Raw genomic sequence first — 20,650 nt, 5'->3', positions numbered from 1 at the left:
CCTCAGGCACAGCCTCCGAAGCCCCCAGGACGGCTACCACTAGTCACACTGGTGGCAGCAGATACGCTCTCACCCCCCTCCAGCTTCTGTGCCCTGCTGGAGCCAGCCTGCATGGGTCCTGGTGGGACAGAGCTCTTGGCTTCGCCTACTCAACAGAAGAAGACTTGGAGGGGGCGTGGCCTAGATAGCAAGAGGCTACCACAAAATCATATTTTATTGCCTCTTTCCTAGAGCTGGTGGCTTCCCTAAAGGCTGTCATCAAGTTGATTTTTTCACTATCCCTTTCCTAAAGTTTATCAGAAGGGATATGATAGAAGAGACAACAGCCAAGACCCACAGGCAGCTAGGGTTTGGGAACACCTCAAGCAATGTCTCGTTAGCCCCCCGTTAGCCCACCCATCTTTCAGACGTGAGGACTGAAGCTCTGGAGTACTGTGACTTGCCCAAGGCCAGGAGCTAAGTGCCGGGACGGTGGTGGGAGCCAGGTGTGCTCCGTGAATACCTTTCTACACAGCATCAGGGATGCTGGGGCAAATGAGGGGAGAAGACTGTGGAGAGGGGGAAGGGGGACTCACCTGTTTCATTTCCTGTGGGGTGTACAGCATGGTCCGGATGATCATCACGCGGTCCAGAAGGTCAAGGGGGATGCCGTGAGGAGAGGTGATGTCCTCAGTACCCCTGCAAGGACCAGAATGATCACATCACCCGGGCCTCTCTGAGACCAGAAACTAGACACCGGAAACATGGCTGAGGTGCTCACAATGAAAGAGCAGCCAATTCACATCCAGGGCCGAGCTGCGACCACAGAATAAATTAACTAACATTCAGGTGGTGTCAAAAACAGCTTCGTTATTTTAGCAAATATCAGTATCATAGGATATTTGGGGAAGAGAAGAAAGAGACACCTAAAATCCTATTAAAAATATTCATATAGATATTTACCAAATTTTCATATACATGCCTTTATAAATTACACTAAGTATGTAGATTTTTGTTTTGGTTTTGCCCACACTGCTTCTGTCTTAATAACCTATCAAGTATTTTACTTAACCCAACCTGTTGGGGATTTAGCTGGTTTCCAAGTATTGCTATTAATAATGATGTCTGATAAATAATTTTATGCATACAGTCATGAACATTTCCTCAGCCACTCTCAGAGTGCCTGACACGATCCTGAATATCTGTCTGAAGGAATGAATGTCCTAATTTACACAGCTACATGAGTGATCCGATCTCACTGCACTGCAGCCAGCACAGGGTAGTCTAATTCTTAAATATTTTGCTGCTTTCATGGTTTAGAAAAAGGAAGGGTGACACCTTATTTGAACTTACAGTTCCTGGATTACTAGCAAATCACTTGAACGTCTTCCCTTAGGTGCATTAATTATTTTCTTTCCTTTTGGAACTAATTGTGTCCTTGGTGCCTACTTTTCTCTCGAGTCCTTAAACAAGTCGTGGGAGGAGCAGCCCAGGAGGGGAGTCCTGCCGACCCACCAGGCCCCAAGACTCCAGGTGCCCGATAGGCCGTGTGCCCGGCAGACCTGGTTGCAAATGAGGTTGGCCTCAGCCATAGGGTCCGGAAGCCCGACGTGCCACAGGCTCCCACCACAGCCACTGGTGTCAGAGCGGCCGTAGGTCTACATCGGTGCTGTGCCTGCGTCCCTAAACCTGCGCCAGGCTGCAGAGTCCATGGTCATAACTCATCAACAGAACAAAGAACAAGGAAGGTCATCTGGATTTAGCTGTTAACATCAGAGTATTCAGTTTCAAACATAAGTGAACATTCAAGAAATACAACTTTAGTGAAGAAATCTTTGTGTTGAAATTCTATCAGGTCGTCAGTCGAAGTATAAATGTATATTTATCATTGCAAGAATAAAATGTTCTGATGCACACTACAACAGGATGCTAAGTGAAAGAAGCTAGTCACAAGAGGGCAGATACTGCAGGATCTCACTGGTAGGAAATACCTAGAAAAGGAAAATTCATAGACACAGAGTAGAGTAGAAGTTACCAAGGGCTCGGGGAAGGGGATGATGGGACTCACTGGTTAATGGGTACAGAGTTTCTGTCTGGAGACATGGGAAAGTTTTCAAGACGGGTGGTGGGATGGTTGTACGACTCTGTGAATGCAATTAGTGCCACTGAACTGTATACTCAAAAGTAACTAAAATTGCAAATTCCGTTATATACATTTTCTCAAATACAAACAATTCAAAGAAAGAATAAAATGCTATCCTTAAGGAATAATTGTTAAATCTAATATGAAAAAACAATTAAGACCTTTCAAAATAAATAGGGAAGTCAACTAACAGCAAATATAAATATTAAGGTAACTTTAGAGAAAACAAATCTTTTCCACCAAAAAAAGATTTCCAAAGTAACAAGGAAGAATTATAAAGAGTAAATTCTATCATGATTCAAATCTCAGTATTTGGTATGCTTGCAATCTTCACATGCAAAATTAAAACTACAATTAATTTTGAAGTATCTGATTCTGTTTAGGCCGCAAGTTCAGTTTTTTTAAGTCTTACTTTGGATTTCTCTTGGGAATTCTCGGGAACTCTTTAAAAGATCTCAACTTTGCCATGTTAAGATATCCCAAATTCTGTAACACTTGTGGTAAATAGCTTTCCATTCAGATATAATAACAAACATAGAAAGTATAAAGAAGAAACGGTTAGAGGAAAAGATGAAGTACTCCCTAATTAAACTTCAAAAGAACAGTATTTATAACAGTGCACTAAGAATTTCTCGTGGAGGGGGTGCCTGGGTGGCTCAAGTACGTTGAGCATCTGACTCTTGATTTCGGCTCAGGTCATGATCTCAGTTTGTGGGATCCAGCCTCGCATCAGGCTCTGCACTGCCAGCATGGAGCCTGCTTGGGATTCTCTCTCTGTGCCCCGCCCCCACCTCACTCGCCTCTCTCTCTAAATAAATAAACTTAAAAAAAAAAAAAAAAAGAATTCTCATAGGGACTTGACCCACGGCAGACAAGTGGACCAGCAGCAAATCCCCAGCACCTCAGAAGAGCCCCTGGGTCTCCGCAGGCTCAGCCTGGACATGTGACCTTACACAAAGATGAGAAATGACAGAGAGCTTCGAGGCAGATTATATGCTTATGTTCAACATTTAAATATGGTATCAGGAGATGTGGGAGAGACGGCGACTACTACAGAAACTGATGAGGACACATGCAAAGAGACATAAATCGGTGAAACGGAATATTCCGATGCTCTTTGTCCGGGAAGATGGTGTTGTAGTAGTTGCCCAACCACTGAGAGTTGGCTGAAACAAAGAACTGACCGCGGGACATAGGAGAGTCTGTAGGAAGGAGTGCCTCCTTAATTACAGAAGACACTCAAAAGAGAAAACTGCATAAATTTTGATATGAAGAAAGAACCAAGGATTCCTCCACTCCTGAAAGGAGTCGATTTGCAGAGAACCCACAAATTCTCAAGCTAAAGGGCATTTTTATTTTTCTCCAACCCTTCCAATAAATGTGCTCACCAAAACATAGAACTCTTTTCAGTTGATCTGCACCATTCTTTTGTTTTTTTTTTTCAAATTATTTCTGATTTTTTAAAATTTAATTTGATTTTGTTTTTTACGCAAAAAAAAAAAAAGGAAAAAAATTCTTATAGTTTTGAGTCCACAAAACTAAAAATTTAAACAAAAAAGTCTGTTTAAAGACTGCTAAGCATTTTTAGGAATTAAAGCCAAAACATTTGTCCAAGCTACGAATCTTAGGTACAAAGTTTCTTTTAGAAAACTTATTAGTGAAAAATGGTTTCTGGAATTCTGTTCTGCAAAAAGAGTCCATCACACTAAGTGGGCCAGGAACGGAAGCCTCTACTTACCAGCTCCTGCCCAGGTGGTGAGCCCAGAAGGAGCTCTCCGTGCAGAGCAATCACCGTTTGACAAGGCTGCCATAATTGCACTATTAGATTATGAAATTGCTAATAATAAGCTGTAATAACTACATTTGGCTAAAACTGCAGATTTATTCTTGTACCCAGAGGCTCATTTCTGGCTTTGGCCCCAGCCCAATATTGATTTCACCATTAGGCCATTTGACAACTGTTCAAATGGTGTTAACGCTGTGCCTCTTCCAGGCACACGATTTTGGGCTGTGACGCCAGACGCCTATTCTCCTTCAAATCCAATATGGTGTATCTGCAAGAACAAGGTAACTGCACTTCTATTTATCCTATAGCTACACCTACAAGTGTAAATGGTTGACTCATTTGTGAATGCTTCCCTCTTACTACAACTCAGAACTCCTCCACTGCGACGCTTTTGACATTTCGGATCAAATCAATTTTTTGTAGGGGACTATCCCGTGCATTGCAGGATCTTCAGTGGCATCCCTGTCCTCTACCTACTAGATGCCAGTAGCACCATGAGTTGTGACAAGTAAAAATGTCCCCAGCTGAGAACCACTGCCTGACTGCTTCTTTACATAACCCTGTAACTGCGGGGACACAGATAACACAAAGCTTTTCTGATGACAGGAAGTGCCGTGAAGGACACCTCTCCGGTAATGTGAAGGGTAATCCCCATAAGCACACTGAACCCTGGCTCAGTGGACACAGAAACAGTGCTATGAAGAAAACCATTTGAGTTTTTGAAGAGGCTGCCAAGACAATTCAATGAAAAAAGAAGTCTTTTCAATAAATGGTCCTGGGACAAATGGACATCCACATGCAAATGACTGAAGCTGGACAGGCCTCCTCCTTGACCAAACACAAAATTCACTACAAATGATCATAAACCTAAACAGAGCTAAAACTATAGAATGCTTAGAAGAGATCACAGATGTAAATGTTTGTGACCTTAAATTAGGCAATGGTTTCTCACAGATGAGACTAAAAACACAAGCAATGAAAAAAAAAAGCAGAAAAGCTGAATTGCATCAAAACATAAAACACCATCAAGAAACTGAAAAAAAAAAAAAAAAACCAACCCACAGGATGGGAGGAAATATTTGCAAATCATACATCTGGTAAGGGTCTAGTGTGCAGAACACATAAATCTTACAACTCACTAATAAAAAGACAAATAACCCGGATAAGATAAGCGGCAAGGACAGTAATAGACAGTTCTCCCAAGAAGAGGTACAAATGACCAATAAGCACATGAAAAGATGCTTAACATCAGTAGCCACCAGGGAAAAGCAAATCAAAACCACAGTAAGCCACCACTTCACACTTGGAAAGCTATAAAATAAAAGACAGACAGTAACAAGTGTTGTCCAAGATGTGGAGAAACTGGAACCCTCAGACACTGCTGTGTAGTGGTGAATGGTGTAGCCACTGTGGAAACAGTCTGGCAGTTCCGTGAAAGGTTAAAAAGAGTTCCCATCTGGGGGCGCCTTGGTGGCTCAATTGGTTAAGTGTCTGACTCTTTGATTTCGGCTCTGGTCACGATCTCACGGTTCTGGAGTTCAAACCCTGTGTCAGGCTCCATGCTGACACTGCAGGGTCTGCTTGGGATTCTCTCTCTCCCTGTCTCTCTGCCCCTCCCCTGCTCTCTCTCTCTCTCTCTCTCTCTCTCTTCCTCTCAAAAATAAATAAACTTAAAAAAAAATAAAAAGAGTTCCCATCTGACCCAATAATTCCACTCATAGGTAGGTACCCAAGAGAATAAAAACCTAAGTCTGCATAAAAAGTTGTACACAAATGTTCATGGCAGCATTATTCATAATAGCCATGAGTAAAAACAACCCAACAACCAACCCAATGTCCATCAACTAATGAATGGGTGAATGTGCTATTAAATATTCCACAGTATGGAATACAATTCAGCCTTAAAGACCAAAAAACACTGACACATGTTACAACATGGATGAACCTTGTAAACATTATGCCCAGTCAAAGAAACCAGGCACAAAAGAAAACAGATTGTATGGTGAAGTTGATATGAAATGTCTAGAGAAGGCAAATGCAGAGGCAGAAAGTAGATGAATGGCTGCCAGGGGCTGTGGGGAAGGGTGATGAGGGAAACTAAGTTGGGGGATGAGGCATGGCAGGTAACTGCTGATTGGCATAGGACTGCTTGCTGTGGTGATGAAAATACTCTAAGACAGATAGTGGTGATGGTTATACGACTTTGTGAATATACTAAAAACCCCTGAATTGTACATTTTAGATAGGTGAATTATGTTGTGTGTGAATTCTATCTCCATAAAGCTGTTTTCTTAAAAAATTGCCATTTTAGGACACCTGGGTGGCTCAGTCGGTTGAGCGACCGACTTCGGCTCAGGTCGTGATCTCACGGTTTGTGAGTTTGAGCCCCACGTCAGGCTCAGAGCCTGCAGCCTGCTTCTGATTCTGTGTCTCCCTCTCTCTCTGCCCCTCCCCACTCATGCTCTGTCTCTTTTGGTCTCAGAAATAAATAAACATTTTTTAAAAATTGCCATTTTCTGCCACGGGAATACACAGAATGGAGACCACGCTGTTTCCTAAGTCTTGCTCTTTGGTGCAACAAAGTGGAGAGAAACTCCTCTGAAGGCTTCTTAGCCCCAGGGGGCTCTTCCCCACAAGAAAAGAAGACCTCCCAAGTTTTGGGAGCTGGGATGAAGGTCAGGCTCTCCTTTAATGGCTGAGGGTCCTGGCACAGAGGGGACTTCTTAGGGAAGCAAGGGAGGGTGGAGCTAAGGCACAGCAGTACAGGTGCACCTCCTTGGGGACCCAGGGGTGTCATCTCTTCCCAGGAGGAGCCTAAGGCCTCAAGGAAGAAACCTAGTGCCAGATGCTGCTGTAGGAATGGCTCCCCCTCCCCTGTGCACAGGGAGCCATGACCTAGAGGACGAGGGGGCCACTCATTGGCGGTGGTCAAGGCTCGTTGCACCAGCTCAACCTACCCCCCCCCCCCCCACACACACACACTGACCAGAAGCAACACAGGAGAACAGGGGTAGCAGGAGCTCTGGAGCCAGCCGACCCTCAGGCCTGTGGCCCACTCATGTCACCTCCCGTGTGCACCTGGAAATAACATCACCTGCTCACAGGATTGTCAGATGCCCAAGACTACATGGGATGACCCATGTCAAGTACTTTGGACAGTTTCTGGCACAGAGGAAGCCCTCAGTTACTGGGCGCTTCCTCCTCTTCCCTTTTCTTTCGAGCTCTGGAGGTCACAGAGGGTCTCAAGGGCAAGGAGGCTCAACAGCACCCCTCTAGGAAAAAGTCTGCTGGGAAGCAAGTCAGATATTGCCAACACTGTGCCAACGTTCCAGAAATTTCATTTCACATTTAAACTCAATCAACACTGGATTCAAATCCCAGCCTTCCTTCTGTGCTGTATGACCTTAGCCAAGTCCCCCATCCTAGTGGAGCCTCAGTGTCCCCATCTGAACGGTGAGAACCAGTCCCTTCCTCAGTAAGTTGAGGTGTGAACTTCTGTGCTTGGTGCACAGAAGGACTCCTCGATACACGTTAGCTATTATTTTTATTGTTGCTAATTTGACACTATTATTATCAACACCACGACAACAAAATTCCTACTAGGGCTTAGCACCACAACCCGCTTCGAGAGCATACACCCCAACTCTGGTGGCCCCAGCAGAGAGCTTCACACCCCGAGCATCTTTTTCCCAGGTGGGTGACTGCGGTCTGGCGGCAGCAGGCAGCCACAACCTCTAGCAGCCCTTGATGAAATCAGTCTGGAGAGGCTGAGGCCAAGTATCCCAGGTTTCAGGCGGACCAGAGCTCCATGTCTATTGGGCATGTTCTGAGATCAGAGCTGCCTCACTGTGCGCTCTTTTTCTGAATGGGTTGGGTCTGAGAGAAGGTACTCTGAGTCCTAAGGGACTCTGCTCCTGTCAGAAGCTGCCAGGCTGCTCAGCCGTAAGGGAGAGGAGCCTGTTAGCAGTCCCCAGCAGGGGGAGCCATCACTCCAGGCTGAGCCTTTTACCAACTTTCAGACCAAAGCCAGACCTCCCCAAAGCATGCAAAGTCCGGCAAACCTACAGGGTCTGTGCAGCAGGGATGCCAGGCTCACCGGGCACCAGGCCACATCCCCATTTCCAGAAGCTGCCCAGGTAGCCAGCTCCTCTCACCAATGGCTGGCCCAGCCCTGGAACAAGCTGCCTTCTTCCCAAGGATGCAGAAAACACCTGTGATGATAATCTTGTCAAGACAGCATTACAGGGATTTAAAGAGGGACTACAGGCTGCTGCCACATGAACTTGAATCACACTCACAAATCCTAATTCGGAGCCAGAGTGATCACCTGAGAGGGGAGCTGCCCCACAGCCAGCCGCACAGCTTCTGAACAATCTCAATGGAGACAAAGCTTCTCCGTCAAGAGTGAGCTAAATGCCTGGATCTGACCCGCCATCACTCAGAGGCAAGTCTAGGTGAATCAGCAATTTGGGTTCCTCACTTGGTTTGGCTCCAGCTCTGTGCTGAGACAGTCATGGGCCTGAGGGTCTCTTTCCTACCAGCCCTGCTGCCAGGAGCTGGCAGCCTCCAGGGCTCTGTTCACCCACACGACTTTGCTGCAGGCTTCAAAAGGGCTCCTTGCCACCCTGCTTCACGCCCCAGCACTGCTGGGACCAGGCCCCAACATTCAAACAAAAGAGCAAGAAAACGACCAAGTCCAGGGCCCTTGAGAGCTAGGAAGACAGTGTGTTGTTCTCAGGGGCTCATAAGCTTCCAGAGTAATCAGGAGAAAAAGAACCTCAAGAAAGTCCCCGGTCCCAGCCCTGGCAGGGTGGAGCACCATGTGGGCATGTGCCTTCCGGGCCTGAACATCTACCCCCTTCCCAAAAGCAGGCCAAAGGGGTTGGGAGTGGGTGCAGGCGCCAGTGTGGCTCCAAGAAGATCTGGGATAGAGAGAAAATACTGGTTTCATTATCAGAAAGATCTGGGTCCTCGGCCTATCTTTATGACCAGGGGCAAGTTATTCTGCCATTCTGTTTCTTTATCTAAAAGATGAAGCCAAAAATACTTACTGCCCACAGCTAGTATGAGGATAGAAGTCAACATATGTAAGACCACTGGAGGCCAGCCTGTCTGACCTGACCTCTGCCCACTCCAACTGAAGGACCAAATCACACCACACCATAGCCCCAGAGACCATGTGGGAGGCCCTCATATTCAGCAACAGGGTGACTATTGCCTTTGATGGCCATGATGGTATGAGGCTGATGCATGAACTACCTGTGAAGGCAGAGGCCACTTTGACAGGTTTCTCTCGAAATGAACATGACCTCCTTCATCTCCATCCCCACTCATGATGTTACGGGTTTAAAGTGATCCCAGAGGAAAACACAAACCCAGACGGAGGGTGAAAAAGCCTCATGGCTGGCAGGTAGCCACCCTACCTGATGACACAGTTGCCTCGGTTGGATGCAAAGATGACAATGGGGGCGATAGAAGATTCCAGGGCCCGGTGCAGGTAGGTGAAGCACTCGATGTCCAGCATGTGGACTTCATCAACAAAGAGCACACCTGGAACCAGCTCAGCGATGCCCTGATCGATGTACTTATTCACCACCTTGTTAATCTCCCCTCGAAGTTTGTCTAGGAGAGAGCAGGAGTAGACAGGCAAGGTCAGGTGGCGGGAATGGTCACCTTTTCTCCTCATCCCCCCCCAAATCTGACCCAAACCCAAGTGTGGAGCCCAGTTTTACTGCTGGCTGTGTGACCTTTGTCAGGTTACATCCCCGCTTCAGTGCCATCATCTGAAAATTGGGATAATCACCACGTAGAAGTCACAGAACCGGCAGCTTCCCCTGCCAACATGTCCTGTTAAGTCTGTAAACGGCTTTGAGTTTTGCATGTCTTCACAAGGGCACACACCTCCCCCCGGTCGCACTTCTCACCTTTTGCCTTATTGCTCACATCCACCCACCTAGTGCCCTGCCACATCCCAGAGTTGGGGAGCCCTGCGTGAAGTGAGTTTTCATATGCAAATTTTTCCATTCTGCACTCGGGAAATGACCCTTTCTTTTGGCCCTGTAGACAAAGCTTAGGTTAATTAACTTTCAATCAAGTGCCTAGGCGAAGGAACAGGGTGCGTGAACAGGCCTCTCACAAGCCTCTCTGGCAGGAAATCTGGGAGAATTGCAGGCTCTGAGGAAAGGTCCCACTTCAGAGATCTAGAGGGGCGGGGCTCTCAGCATCAAAGAGGACCATCTAAGGTCACGGTTCTCATTCTCCTGCCCAGCCCCTGCACTAGCATCAGGAGGGAGCAGCTCACAAACACAGAAAAGGAAGATCGGATGCCACATCTGCCACCAGAGCCTTGAGGCAGGGCTGGTCAGAAGAGGAGACATGGTGAAAATGATTACAGCACAGACACTGGTCTTGGCAACTCTAAGAGAAAGGTCTCAGATCATTCCATGGGCTAACGTGAAACAGAAAACCTTTCAAGGTGACAGAGCCATAGGTGGTAATTAGAAAAAAGAGGGACGTACCAGGTGAGAAGGAGAGGCAGGGTCCTCACCAGGGTGAGAAGAGAGGACACCCAAGGTCCACAAGGGAGCAGCGACATCCCTGCCAAACTCTGGGAAGGGCCCAGGAGGCTGAGCGGGGCAGGCTGGGAGCTGTGGGGTGGCTGCAGGGAACTAAGGCGGCGGGGCTTGCCGTGCTCGGGGTGCTCTGGCAGGAGCTGTCCTGCACGGCTGGCCCGATACAACCCAGGTTTCTGGGACCTCAAAGGGACAGGAGATTGTGACAGCCCCCATCTCACAGACGAGTGCAAGGATACTAAGTGCATCCAGGAGGCCGTGCTAGCACTTGGGGCCAGACAGCACACAGTGTGCTTTATTTACAACTGTCTAAAGCAGCCACGGGCTGGTCAGGCTCTGAATGAAGAGGAAGAAAGAACCTGTCCCAAGGCATTTCCTCAGGTCCGGGGATTCACTTGAAAAGCCTCTCACGCTATGCCAGAATCCAGGGCCCTACAGCTCAGCATCTTGCTCACAGGCCTTACTATTTCTCTTACCTGTGATTTCGGTCTTCTTTGGCTTCATTAACTGGCCCATCATAGACAGGATGTCTTGTCCGCCCTGCAAAACAGAAGATTTACACAGTCAGTCCCGCTCTCTAAGGCACCTGCAGAAGTCTCATCGTCACCACCTCCAAAAGTCTCATCGTCACCACCTCCATCACACCAGTTACCACTGTCAACTGGACACAGGGTCCTGAGGCGTTGAGAAGCCAGACCGCTTCCCCCACCCCTCCCCCACAACGGAAAGCGTGAGGAGCGTCCAAAAAGAGGGATTTTTAAGAGGCTCCCCTCGGCCTGCAAGAAGGAGCAAAACCCTTCGTGGGAAGTACCAGCTCTGTGGGGCCCGCCCTAGTCTCCCTCTCCAACCATTTCCTTTCCAATCAGCACTCCCTGATTAGCCACACAGGACTGTACCCTCCTCTGAACGCCCACATTCTTTCCGTGCTTTGGCATACTCTAATCCACCTGCCAGGAAGCACCATCTCTTTTCTGGGAAGCGCCAGTTACCCATAAAGTTCAGGTCAAAGGCCCCTGCCCTCTGCCGATGCTCTGGTTCCCTTGGGGACACAGGGATTGTGGAAGGAAGCGTTAGGACATACTTATCTACGTTCCTGTGTCTCCTTACTAGACTCGACTACACAGTCACATTAACGTAGTCCTGGTCTGGAGCTGCTCACCACCTGCCCATTGCTGACCGTCCCCCCAGCCCCTCCCAGTGCCATCAGCAAGAGGTGCTGTTTTGTCACCTGCACGGGATTAAGAGATCCCATTGTTGCCATGCCCTGCGACACAGAGGTGCTTGCTAAATGTTCAGCTGTAAAATGTAGCAAATGTTTCCTGAGAACCTACAACACTTGATCCTGCAGGACAAGAACTATAATGCTTTCTTCACAGAGGAGGGAACTCAAAACCAGATAGCCCTAAATCACGGAAAACCCGGGGACACAGAGTGACTAACTGGCTGAGCTCATTAGCGTCGGAGTGATACAATCCCTGACTCCCAACTCTTGGCCAAACACTCTAACTAAGGCAAACACTCCCAGGAGGCTGGTTTGGGGACAGCCATTCTAACACTGAGGGACCTGGAGGTCCGAGACAATTCTTCACCAATCTCTTGGCCAAGGCTCCAAGGGGCAAAACACCAAGGGTCAAATTTCAAGTTAGAAAGTCTATTCCCTGCTGATGAGGAGGTGGACTCTCTTAAGATCAAGAGGAAATCGAACTGAAAGACCAGCAGCAGGGAAGGGGTGGGGTCTTAAAATCACACATTTCCCAGAGATGTCATAAAGTCATACTATATTTCCCCCACGTTTATCAGTCAAGGCGTAAGTATCAATCTTGTCCGCGTGAGAAGCAGACACAATTCCTGCTCAAAGCGGAAACACTGAAGATTCTGCTAAGCAGGGGGGAAGACACGGCTTTGTCGGGCTTTCTGAAATCCTGCAAAGGTCTCAAAGAACACTTCTGCCCTCCACCGTTAACACCCAGAGAATCCCAGGCATGAGCGTGAGCCCGATGCTGGAGAGAAGCCACAGAAGAAGCTGGCTAGCTCAGGGCCAGAGGCTTGGCTGGGATAAGAAACAATACACACGAAATCATCTGTGACTAGAGCATTTGAATTCGAACAAAGGAGTCACTCGTAGCTCATGTCGATGTTAATTGCTGAACATCACAGATAGAAAAGGACCGTCTGCCCTAAGAAACGGGCAGCAAGAGTCTGACAATTCATTCCCAGGGCTTCCCAGGGCTTCCGAGCACACACAAAAGGGCTCTTGTGCCAGGTCACGCCGGCATCGAGGCAGCACCTGGGGTCGTGCATTGGCCACATCCAAGTCATGCAAGGTCACATCCTGGATGATTTCTTTCTTCTTGTGCACATCCCCCTTTGGCAAGGGGACATACTCTTCAGCTTCAAGGTCGAATTCTGTGGCGTAGGTATCACACCTGCCCTGCCTCTGCAAAAAGAGAGAAACCCGAGTGCCTGGTGAGTTTTCACTGCCAAGTCCCCAAATGGCACAGTGCTAAGTGAGATAAAAGTCTCAGTTCCCAACCGCAGGCCTGACAGCCTACTTGACAAACTCCAAATATGCCCCACTCCCCTGCTGCCAAGAGAAGGAAGCTATCTGCTCATCACTGGGCTCCAAAAACCCAGTTGAAAAACACCTGATACTTTCTCCAAGAATCTTTCCCCCCTCTCTTTCTTTTAACTGTATGCAATTCCTGATAAAGGGCAAATCCAGTAGATTAACTGGAGACGGAGGGAGCTGTTCAGACTCTTTTGTAGGTGGGTGATTTATCGTATGATATGAAGTATTATGCTCATCCATTAAACAGTGAGGAACACTGTACAGGACACTGAAAATCAGATATAAAAAGAATGCCAACTAATGCAGCATCCCCTTCCACATGCATATATCTTGGGAAGAAAATACCAAAGAGATAAAAGGAAGATTAAATACGCTGCACATTTCAATTTGAAAATGACTACAGTTGTTTTGCTTTCTCACCCTGTACTCCCCCTCTACGCAGGTTTTAGTATTTTTCGAACAGACTGTCTGTTTTAATCATGAGAAGGTTAAAGCAGGAAGATAAAGGGAAAGCAAACTTTATTAAACCTAAAGGGGCAACTGCTGACCTTCCATCAGCATCGTGCCAGATGCCAGCCCCCTCCCGCACCCCGCACCCCCTGAAGAAAGCAACCCCCTTGTAACCCAGGCCTCCTCGCGCAAACCAGTCATAGCATCACCTTCACAGCCCCACTGTTGGCTTCGATGTAGATCACATCTCCAGCTTCTACTCGCTCTTTCTGCAAACTTTCAAAAATGCTGGGATCCAGCTTTAAAAAAAGAAAAAACCCAAAAACATGGGGCTCAGAGAACTGTAATACAATATTTATTTCCAACTCACCGTAAGGTACCTTTCCACAAGAGACTTGTAGCTACCTCATGACTATATGGAGAAAGTATATTTGTGCGTGTGTGTGTGCGTGTGTGTGTGTGTGTGTGTGAGTGGATACAGGAGAACACTGGCTTTGGGGATGTGTGTCCTAGAGACAGCAGGAGAGTGAGGGCACCCAAGGAGAGCACAAGGGGAGATCTAGAATTCTCCTTCCTTTTACTCCTGAGGTCACAAAATGGCAAATATGGCTCTGACTGCTTTTAGGTGAGGTCTACGCTGTCCAGGGGACCACAGGCCCTAACGCTCCCTTTTGGGGTTGCTCTCCCTGCTTCAGTTCTTCTCCTCACCTCAGGTGGGGGTGGAACTTCCTGCAAGTGAAGCACCTGCTGGAACCTGCTTGCTCTTTACGGCTGGCACTTTGTGGTCGTGATTTTAGACAAGGCTCTCTGAGCCTCAGGTTTCCTCATCTACACAGCAGCACCCAGGTGTAAATATCCAAAGGGAAACACAAACCAGGATCTTTCCCAGGCCTTTTAATTCAAATCCATGTCTGTTCTCGGACCTGCCTGCTTAAATCTCCAGAAAAAGGAGAGGAGCGTATTTTGCAGACTGCTGCTTTTCTCCGGATCATCCAGATTCAGGCTACCTTTGATGTTAATATTCTAGGACAGCATCTTTTGTCAGCAGTCAGGATTTAAACATAAGTTTCTTGGGGCACCTGGTTGGTGAAACGTCTGTCTGACTTGATTTCGGCCCAGGTCATGATCCCGGAGTTGTGGGATTGAGCCCTGCGTCGTGCTGAGCATGGAGCCTGCTCGGGATTCTCTCTCTCCCTCTCTGCGTCCCCCTCCCTGCTCATGTGTGCGCGCTCTCTCTCTCTCTCTCTCTCTCTCAAAATAAATAAACTAAAAAAAAAATAGGAAGTTTCTCTCTGTTAAACTTCAAGGACACCTGTTTCTCAGTTAAATTTTATATTTTATAATGCGAAAAAAACTTTGTCTCAAAATTAAAGAGTAAAAATCTAGGACTCCGTGAAAGAACCCAGACACAAAAGAACACATGCTTGTATGACTCCATTTACATGAAATGTTCAGAAAGGACAAATACACAGAAACAGAAAATGGATTAGTGGTTGCCAGGAGGTGTGGGTGGGAATGGGCACTATTGTCAATGGGCATGAGGTTTCTTTTGGGGTGCTGAAAATGTTCTAAAATTGGACAGTGGTGATGGTTGTACCACTGTAAGTAGATTAAAATTCCTAGAGTTGTACACTTAAAATGGGTGAATTTTATTTAAAATTAAATCTCAATAAAGCTGTTAGAGACAGTAACCACAGGAACAAACTCGGGGCTTTGTGTCACTGGCGTGGTGAGGCCTGGTAACCTCCTAGAGCACAAGGAGCAGAGCTTATGACAGGCCTGGCACGAGGCAGGTACGTGATAACGATGGCAAATACGGTATTCTCCTTCACAAATCAATACCTCTACCAACTATTTCTCTTTTTTATTCTTAATTTTTTAAATCTTTATTTATTTTTGAGAGAGACAGAGCACGAGCAGGAGAGGGACAGAGCAAGAGGGAGACACAGAATCCAAAGCAGGTTCCAGGCTCTGAGCTGTGAGCATAGAATCTGATGTGGGGCTTGAACTCACGAACCGCAAGATCATCAAGATCATGACCTGAGCTGAAGTCAGATGCTTAACCAACTGCGCCTCCCAGGCGCCCCCCTACACCAACTATTTGAGCTCTGTTTGTCCAAGTATTTTGTACATATGCTCAAAGGAGCTAGAAGTACTCATCTGGGAAGAAGAAAAATTTATTTTCTTTCTCGTGTTATTTTCTTTCTTTTTTTTTTTTTTAAGCTTTATTTGTTTATTTGGAGAGAGACAGAGACAGCATCAGTGGCGGAGGGGCAGGGAGAGAGGGAAATAGAGACTCTCAAGCAGGATCCCTGCTGTCAGCGCAGAGCCCGACGTGGGACTCAAACTCACAAACTGCGAGATCATGACCTGAGCTGAAACAAAAGAGTTGGATGCTTAACTGACTGAGCCACCCAAGTGCCCCGCTTCTGTTATTTTCTTGAAGAAACTGTGCAAAGTGGCCTGATGGAGGGCAGGAATGTAAACAGCAGGCCTGACTTCAGCTATCCTACAATGGGGAGGGGTCCTTTTTTTTTTTTTTTTTTTTTTTTTGCCTCAAGCACTTTAATATCGGTTAATTTCCCAAATGAATTGCTGAAGATGTAATTACTGGAAAGGCGGCAGATCCTACTAAGAAATCTAATTAATACAGAATGGGAGAGATGAGGGGGAGGTTTAAAAGAGATATTTGCAGAGGCAAGCTCCTGAGATAGAAACCCTGTTAGGAAAAAGAAAAATGACCCTCTGAAGAAGTGACATTTTTATGATCTCCATAAAGCAGTGACCAAGAAACCACCCTACAGGATCAAAGAACCATAAAATCGCAGAAGAGAATGAAGATGGAGACATTATATGGTCAACCTACCACAGTTCACAGATGGGCACCCAGAGGCCCAGAGAGCTCAACTGACTCCTGAAGGTCACACAGCAAGTTGGAGGGACAGCATAACAGTTGGGATGCAGAGTCTGCTCTCCCTGTTAACAGGCTGTAGGACCCTAGGACACCTGCTTATTAACCTCTTTATGCAGGCTCAGTTCCCTAATCTGTAACATGAGGGAAACTATACACGTGGCACATACACATGTAGAAAGCTATAAATAACAACAAATGAAGTATTTGTTAAAGCACTTAGCCCGGGTCTGCCACATCCAGTAAGTAAGAGCTATAATGCTTTTATAACTATTATAATACTGTTTATTATAAATAGCAATAAGACAATACCTACAATCCCAATCGTCCCATTTCTCTAACTGAAGGCTCTCACAGTAACATCAACAGCTACCACTTCCTAGGTAACTGGGGCTACACCCAAAGCTACAACTTTTATATCCTTCTAAGAACTCCATGAGACAGGCAACCATTATCCCCATTTAACAGACAAAGAAACTACTGCTCAGAGATTAAGTAACTTGCCAAAAGCCACACCGCTGTCAGCAGCAGAGGCTGGTCTCTCTTTCAGACTTTGTCTGCCTCCAAACCACACTCTTCCCCCAGGTGCCCCTGCCACCCGCATCCTCAAGGTTGACAGACAAGTGTCTGAGGAGCGTAATCGAGGGCCCCACGCTGCCACCACTATGGTTTCTCCACAAAGCTGTAGCCTGAGCAGAACCAACCGCTAAAGCTACTATAGGTTTCGGGGCCCTGACTCCTAAAAGGAATTGGCAGTCAGGATTCTGTGGTTGGCCCCTTGAGATGTCCATTCGTCATCCTACACGACTCTTACCAGATTAGTCACCGCTGCTTCTTTCTGGAAGCATGGGCACTGATATCTGAAAAATTAATCCACAGGTTCAGAGACAGGCCCGTGACCTTTGACACATGGTCACAATACAGGATACACGATGGCAGGCACGCAGCTCATGTCTTAATGCACAGTTTCACAGGAGTGAATGAGAAAAGCAAGAGCTATCTTTATTGAGTCTCCCTGTGTACTTGCCCTATTCTAGGTACTGCTCCGTACACGAAACATCCTCAAACGGCCCTGTGATGTATCATCACCCACAGCGCACAGAGCAAAATGGGACACTGAGCGGTTACGCCACTTGCCCAAGGCCATGCAGTGCGGAGAGATTCTGAGGCAAGAGAAAACAGAGGACAAACACATACTCACTTTCAGCTGCTTGGTTCCTTTGGCCGTTTTTAGTCCTATGATCACATGGCTAATGGTCTTCCCGTATCCCCCCATGGGGTTCTCTGTCTCACACGGAGTCAGCTCTGTGACTTCGCCTTCATAAACTTCTTTGGTCTCCTTTATCCGCAGCCCTGGAAGAGACGGCAGGTGAGCTCCAGTAAGAAGCAGAACTCTCTCTCACAGATTCGTATTCCCTCTCTCTTACGTAAGTCCTTAATAGCCTTTTTAGCCACAAACCTTCCATGTCACAACGACTGACAAGTCAGCCTTACTAATAATGTACATCCAAGGGTAGAAAAGTACTGGATAGGAAAATACTGTAACTGTAAACTGGAGGAGCTAGTCAGAACGCAGACAATTTTATTTCAACTTTTCAAAGGGATTTTCTCGGTTCAAATCTAGAATCAATTAGACAAGCTACAATTCTCAAAATTGTATCCGCCATCTGTTCCACCTCCAAGGGGGTGAAATTGAGCTTTAGCCTCTAATCCAATCTCTGAACCCCAACCATTCTACTCCACTAGAGCAGCAACTACATATACCCTTGTTTCTTGTGTTTTTGATTCTTGAAAAATAATTTCAGAACCAATGGAATAACTCCTTACATCCCTTGTGTCACCAACAGACCTGAGCTAGGTATGCTATGTTAATTAGAGGTCCGTGCCAACAGCAAGTGATATGTGACCTGCCAAATGTTCTGGGCCTCTGATTGACCCTTGGTGCACACCCCAAGAAGAAATACCCAGTTGTCATTCAGCATTTGCAGTGGGTTGTTCTAGAAGTTTTCCAAGGCCACAACCCCAAAACAACCCCCCCTCAACCCTATAATAAAGCATTCACAGTTTTCAGATTAGAATATCATAAGTAAAGGCAAATGTCTCTCCTTGTTCAAAACATCAACCACATAAGCTAGTCAATAAATGTTGTTGACAAACAAAGAATTGTTACCAAATTAATTTTTACAACATGGTCTCAGTGCCTTTTTATATAATGTTTTTGCTGCCTAAAGTACTCTTCCCTCCTTTCTGGCTTTGCCAACTCCCCAGCTGAAATACTTACTCCTCCTAGAAAGCTTGCCTGACACACCCTTCTTCTTTACCCTCCAATGACTCCCATGGCAACCTGTGCCTCCCACCCAGCACTCACACATGGGAGTGCAGGGACTCTGGAGACCTGACTCCCCCTCTGCTAGACAGTCAATAGCCACACACAAAAATGGATGAATGCAGGAAGATACTCAAGGGGAAAGGGAGTGCCATCAGGCAGACCATCCGATACCTAAGAAATCTGTCTACAGATACTTCTGCGTATTCTCTGTAATGCCCAAGATCTCTAAGGAAGTTGCCATGTGATGCAATAGCCCAGGTCCACCATGACACCCCCAAGCCTGAAACCCAGGCCTCATCTGGATCAAAGGTTTTTTGCCTCCAAAGTCAACACAGGCATGCCCCTGCAGGGAAGAGTGACTGGAGGGGGCACAAGGAGCTTTTGGAGTTCTAGTACTGGTCTTTTGATCTGGGTGTAGGGTACATGAGTATGCTGACTTTATGAAAACTCACTGAGCTATATACCTATGATTATGTTTTCTTCCTGTGTGTATGTATGTATCCACATACATACACACACACATATATATAATGCTTTAACAACACATTAAAATAACAACAAGAAAATTGGGTTTTTCTTTTCTTTTAAACATTTTTTTAAGTTTGGGGCACCTGGGTGGCTCAGTCGGTTGAGCATCTGACTTCGGCTCAGGTCATGATCTCACATTTCCTGGGTTCGAGCCCTGCGTCGGGCTCTGTGCTGACAGCTGAGAGCCTGGAGCCTATTTCAGATTCTGTGTCTCCCTCTCTCTGCCCATTCCCTGCTCATGCTCTGTGTCTCTCTGTCTCTCAAAAATGAATAAACGTTAAAAAATTTTTTAAATTTTTTTAAGTTTATTTATTTATCTTGAGAGAGAGAGAGAGAGAGAGAATCCCAAGCAGGCTTTACATGGTCAGCACTAAGCCCTACGTGGGGCTCGAACCCACGAACCGTGAGATCTTGACCTGAGCCGAAATCAAGAATAAAACACTTAACCAACTGAGCCACCCAGGTGCCCCATGAGTTTTTCTAACAAAGCAATGATAATTACTAATAACTAAAGATTTTCTTCGTTTTTTTTTTAACTCTGCTAGGATTTTTGTATGTATGTATGTATGTATGTATGTATGTATGTATGTATGTACGTATGTATTTATAAGTAAGCTATTTATAAGTAAGCTCCACACCCAGCATGGCGCCCAACACAGGGGCTTGAACTCACCATCCTGAGATCAAGAGTGGGACATTTAACCGACTGAGCCACCCAAACACCCTGCAAATAAAGGTTTTCTTAAGACAGGAAAACAAACGCATACCACTGAACACGGTTGCTCTGAAAGCACACACACACACACACACACACACACACACACACACACACACACGTGCATGCACAAACTCTCCCAAATTCCTAAAGTCTGAGTCTAGAGATACAAATGGCTTTCTCTGAAACCATGCCCACCATAGGTAAGTTAACAGCTAATGCATCTGTTTTCCAAGAATTCTACATCAACAAGAAAATAATTTTAAGTCACTGTACATGTCATCGGTTCAAAGACAAGGAGGAAAACATCCTTGGGTCATACTAGTTGAAGATGGGTACAGAAGGAGTCCCTACATTTAGGAAAGCTGCGGGCCACACCAGTAGGAACATACTATTTATAGGTTTACCTCTGGCTGTGGCAGCCTCTTAGCCCACAGAAGCAGCCCTCCTGCCAGTCTGTGGAGGGCTTGCATGTCACTGCCTCATTTGATCCTACACTGGTATCGTGAGGACAAGAGGAGGTGCCACCACATCCCAACCTAGCCCCGTGAAACAGCCAGAGTGAGGACTCTTTAGGTCATTTTACAGAGGGGAAGTCAGCTCTGGGAACTGGAGCAAAGGGTCCTTTCCTCCTCATGGTAGACCTGGGACAAGCGTGCAAGTCTTCT

The 20,650-nt window shown here is 46.5% G+C and overlaps 1 protein-coding gene and 1 pseudogene across 1 annotated transcript in view; one reads left to right on the top strand and one right to left on the bottom strand.

The window, feature by feature from the left end:
• RUVBL1 (RuvB like AAA ATPase 1) overlaps window positions 1–20,650 on the bottom strand; it is a 44,291-nt gene that overhangs the window by 5,214 nt on the left and 18,427 nt on the right. Inside the window, exons 4-9 of the mRNA XM_030307537.1 lie at window positions 17,612–17,763; window positions 13,709–13,798; window positions 12,768–12,917; window positions 10,957–11,020; window positions 9,332–9,530; window positions 576–678 (exon numbers count right to left, since the gene is read on the bottom strand). Of these exons, the coding sequence (XP_030163397.1) occupies window positions 576–678; window positions 9,332–9,530; window positions 10,957–11,020; window positions 12,768–12,917; window positions 13,709–13,798; window positions 17,612–17,763 (758 nt within the window). The remainder of the gene's footprint in view (window positions 1–575; window positions 679–9,331; window positions 9,531–10,956; window positions 11,021–12,767; window positions 12,918–13,708; window positions 13,799–17,611; window positions 17,764–20,650) is intronic.
• Window positions 2,693–3,314, top strand: LOC115527266 (annotated as a pseudogene).

Source organism: Lynx canadensis, chromosome A2 (genome assembly GCF_007474595.2).
Source record: "Lynx canadensis isolate LIC74 chromosome A2, mLynCan4.pri.v2, whole genome shotgun sequence".
Lineage (NCBI taxonomy): Eukaryota > Metazoa > Chordata > Mammalia > Carnivora > Felidae > Lynx > Lynx canadensis.
Note: the sequence above shows the minus strand (reverse complement) of the source record. Positions and strands in the feature narration are given on the sequence as shown.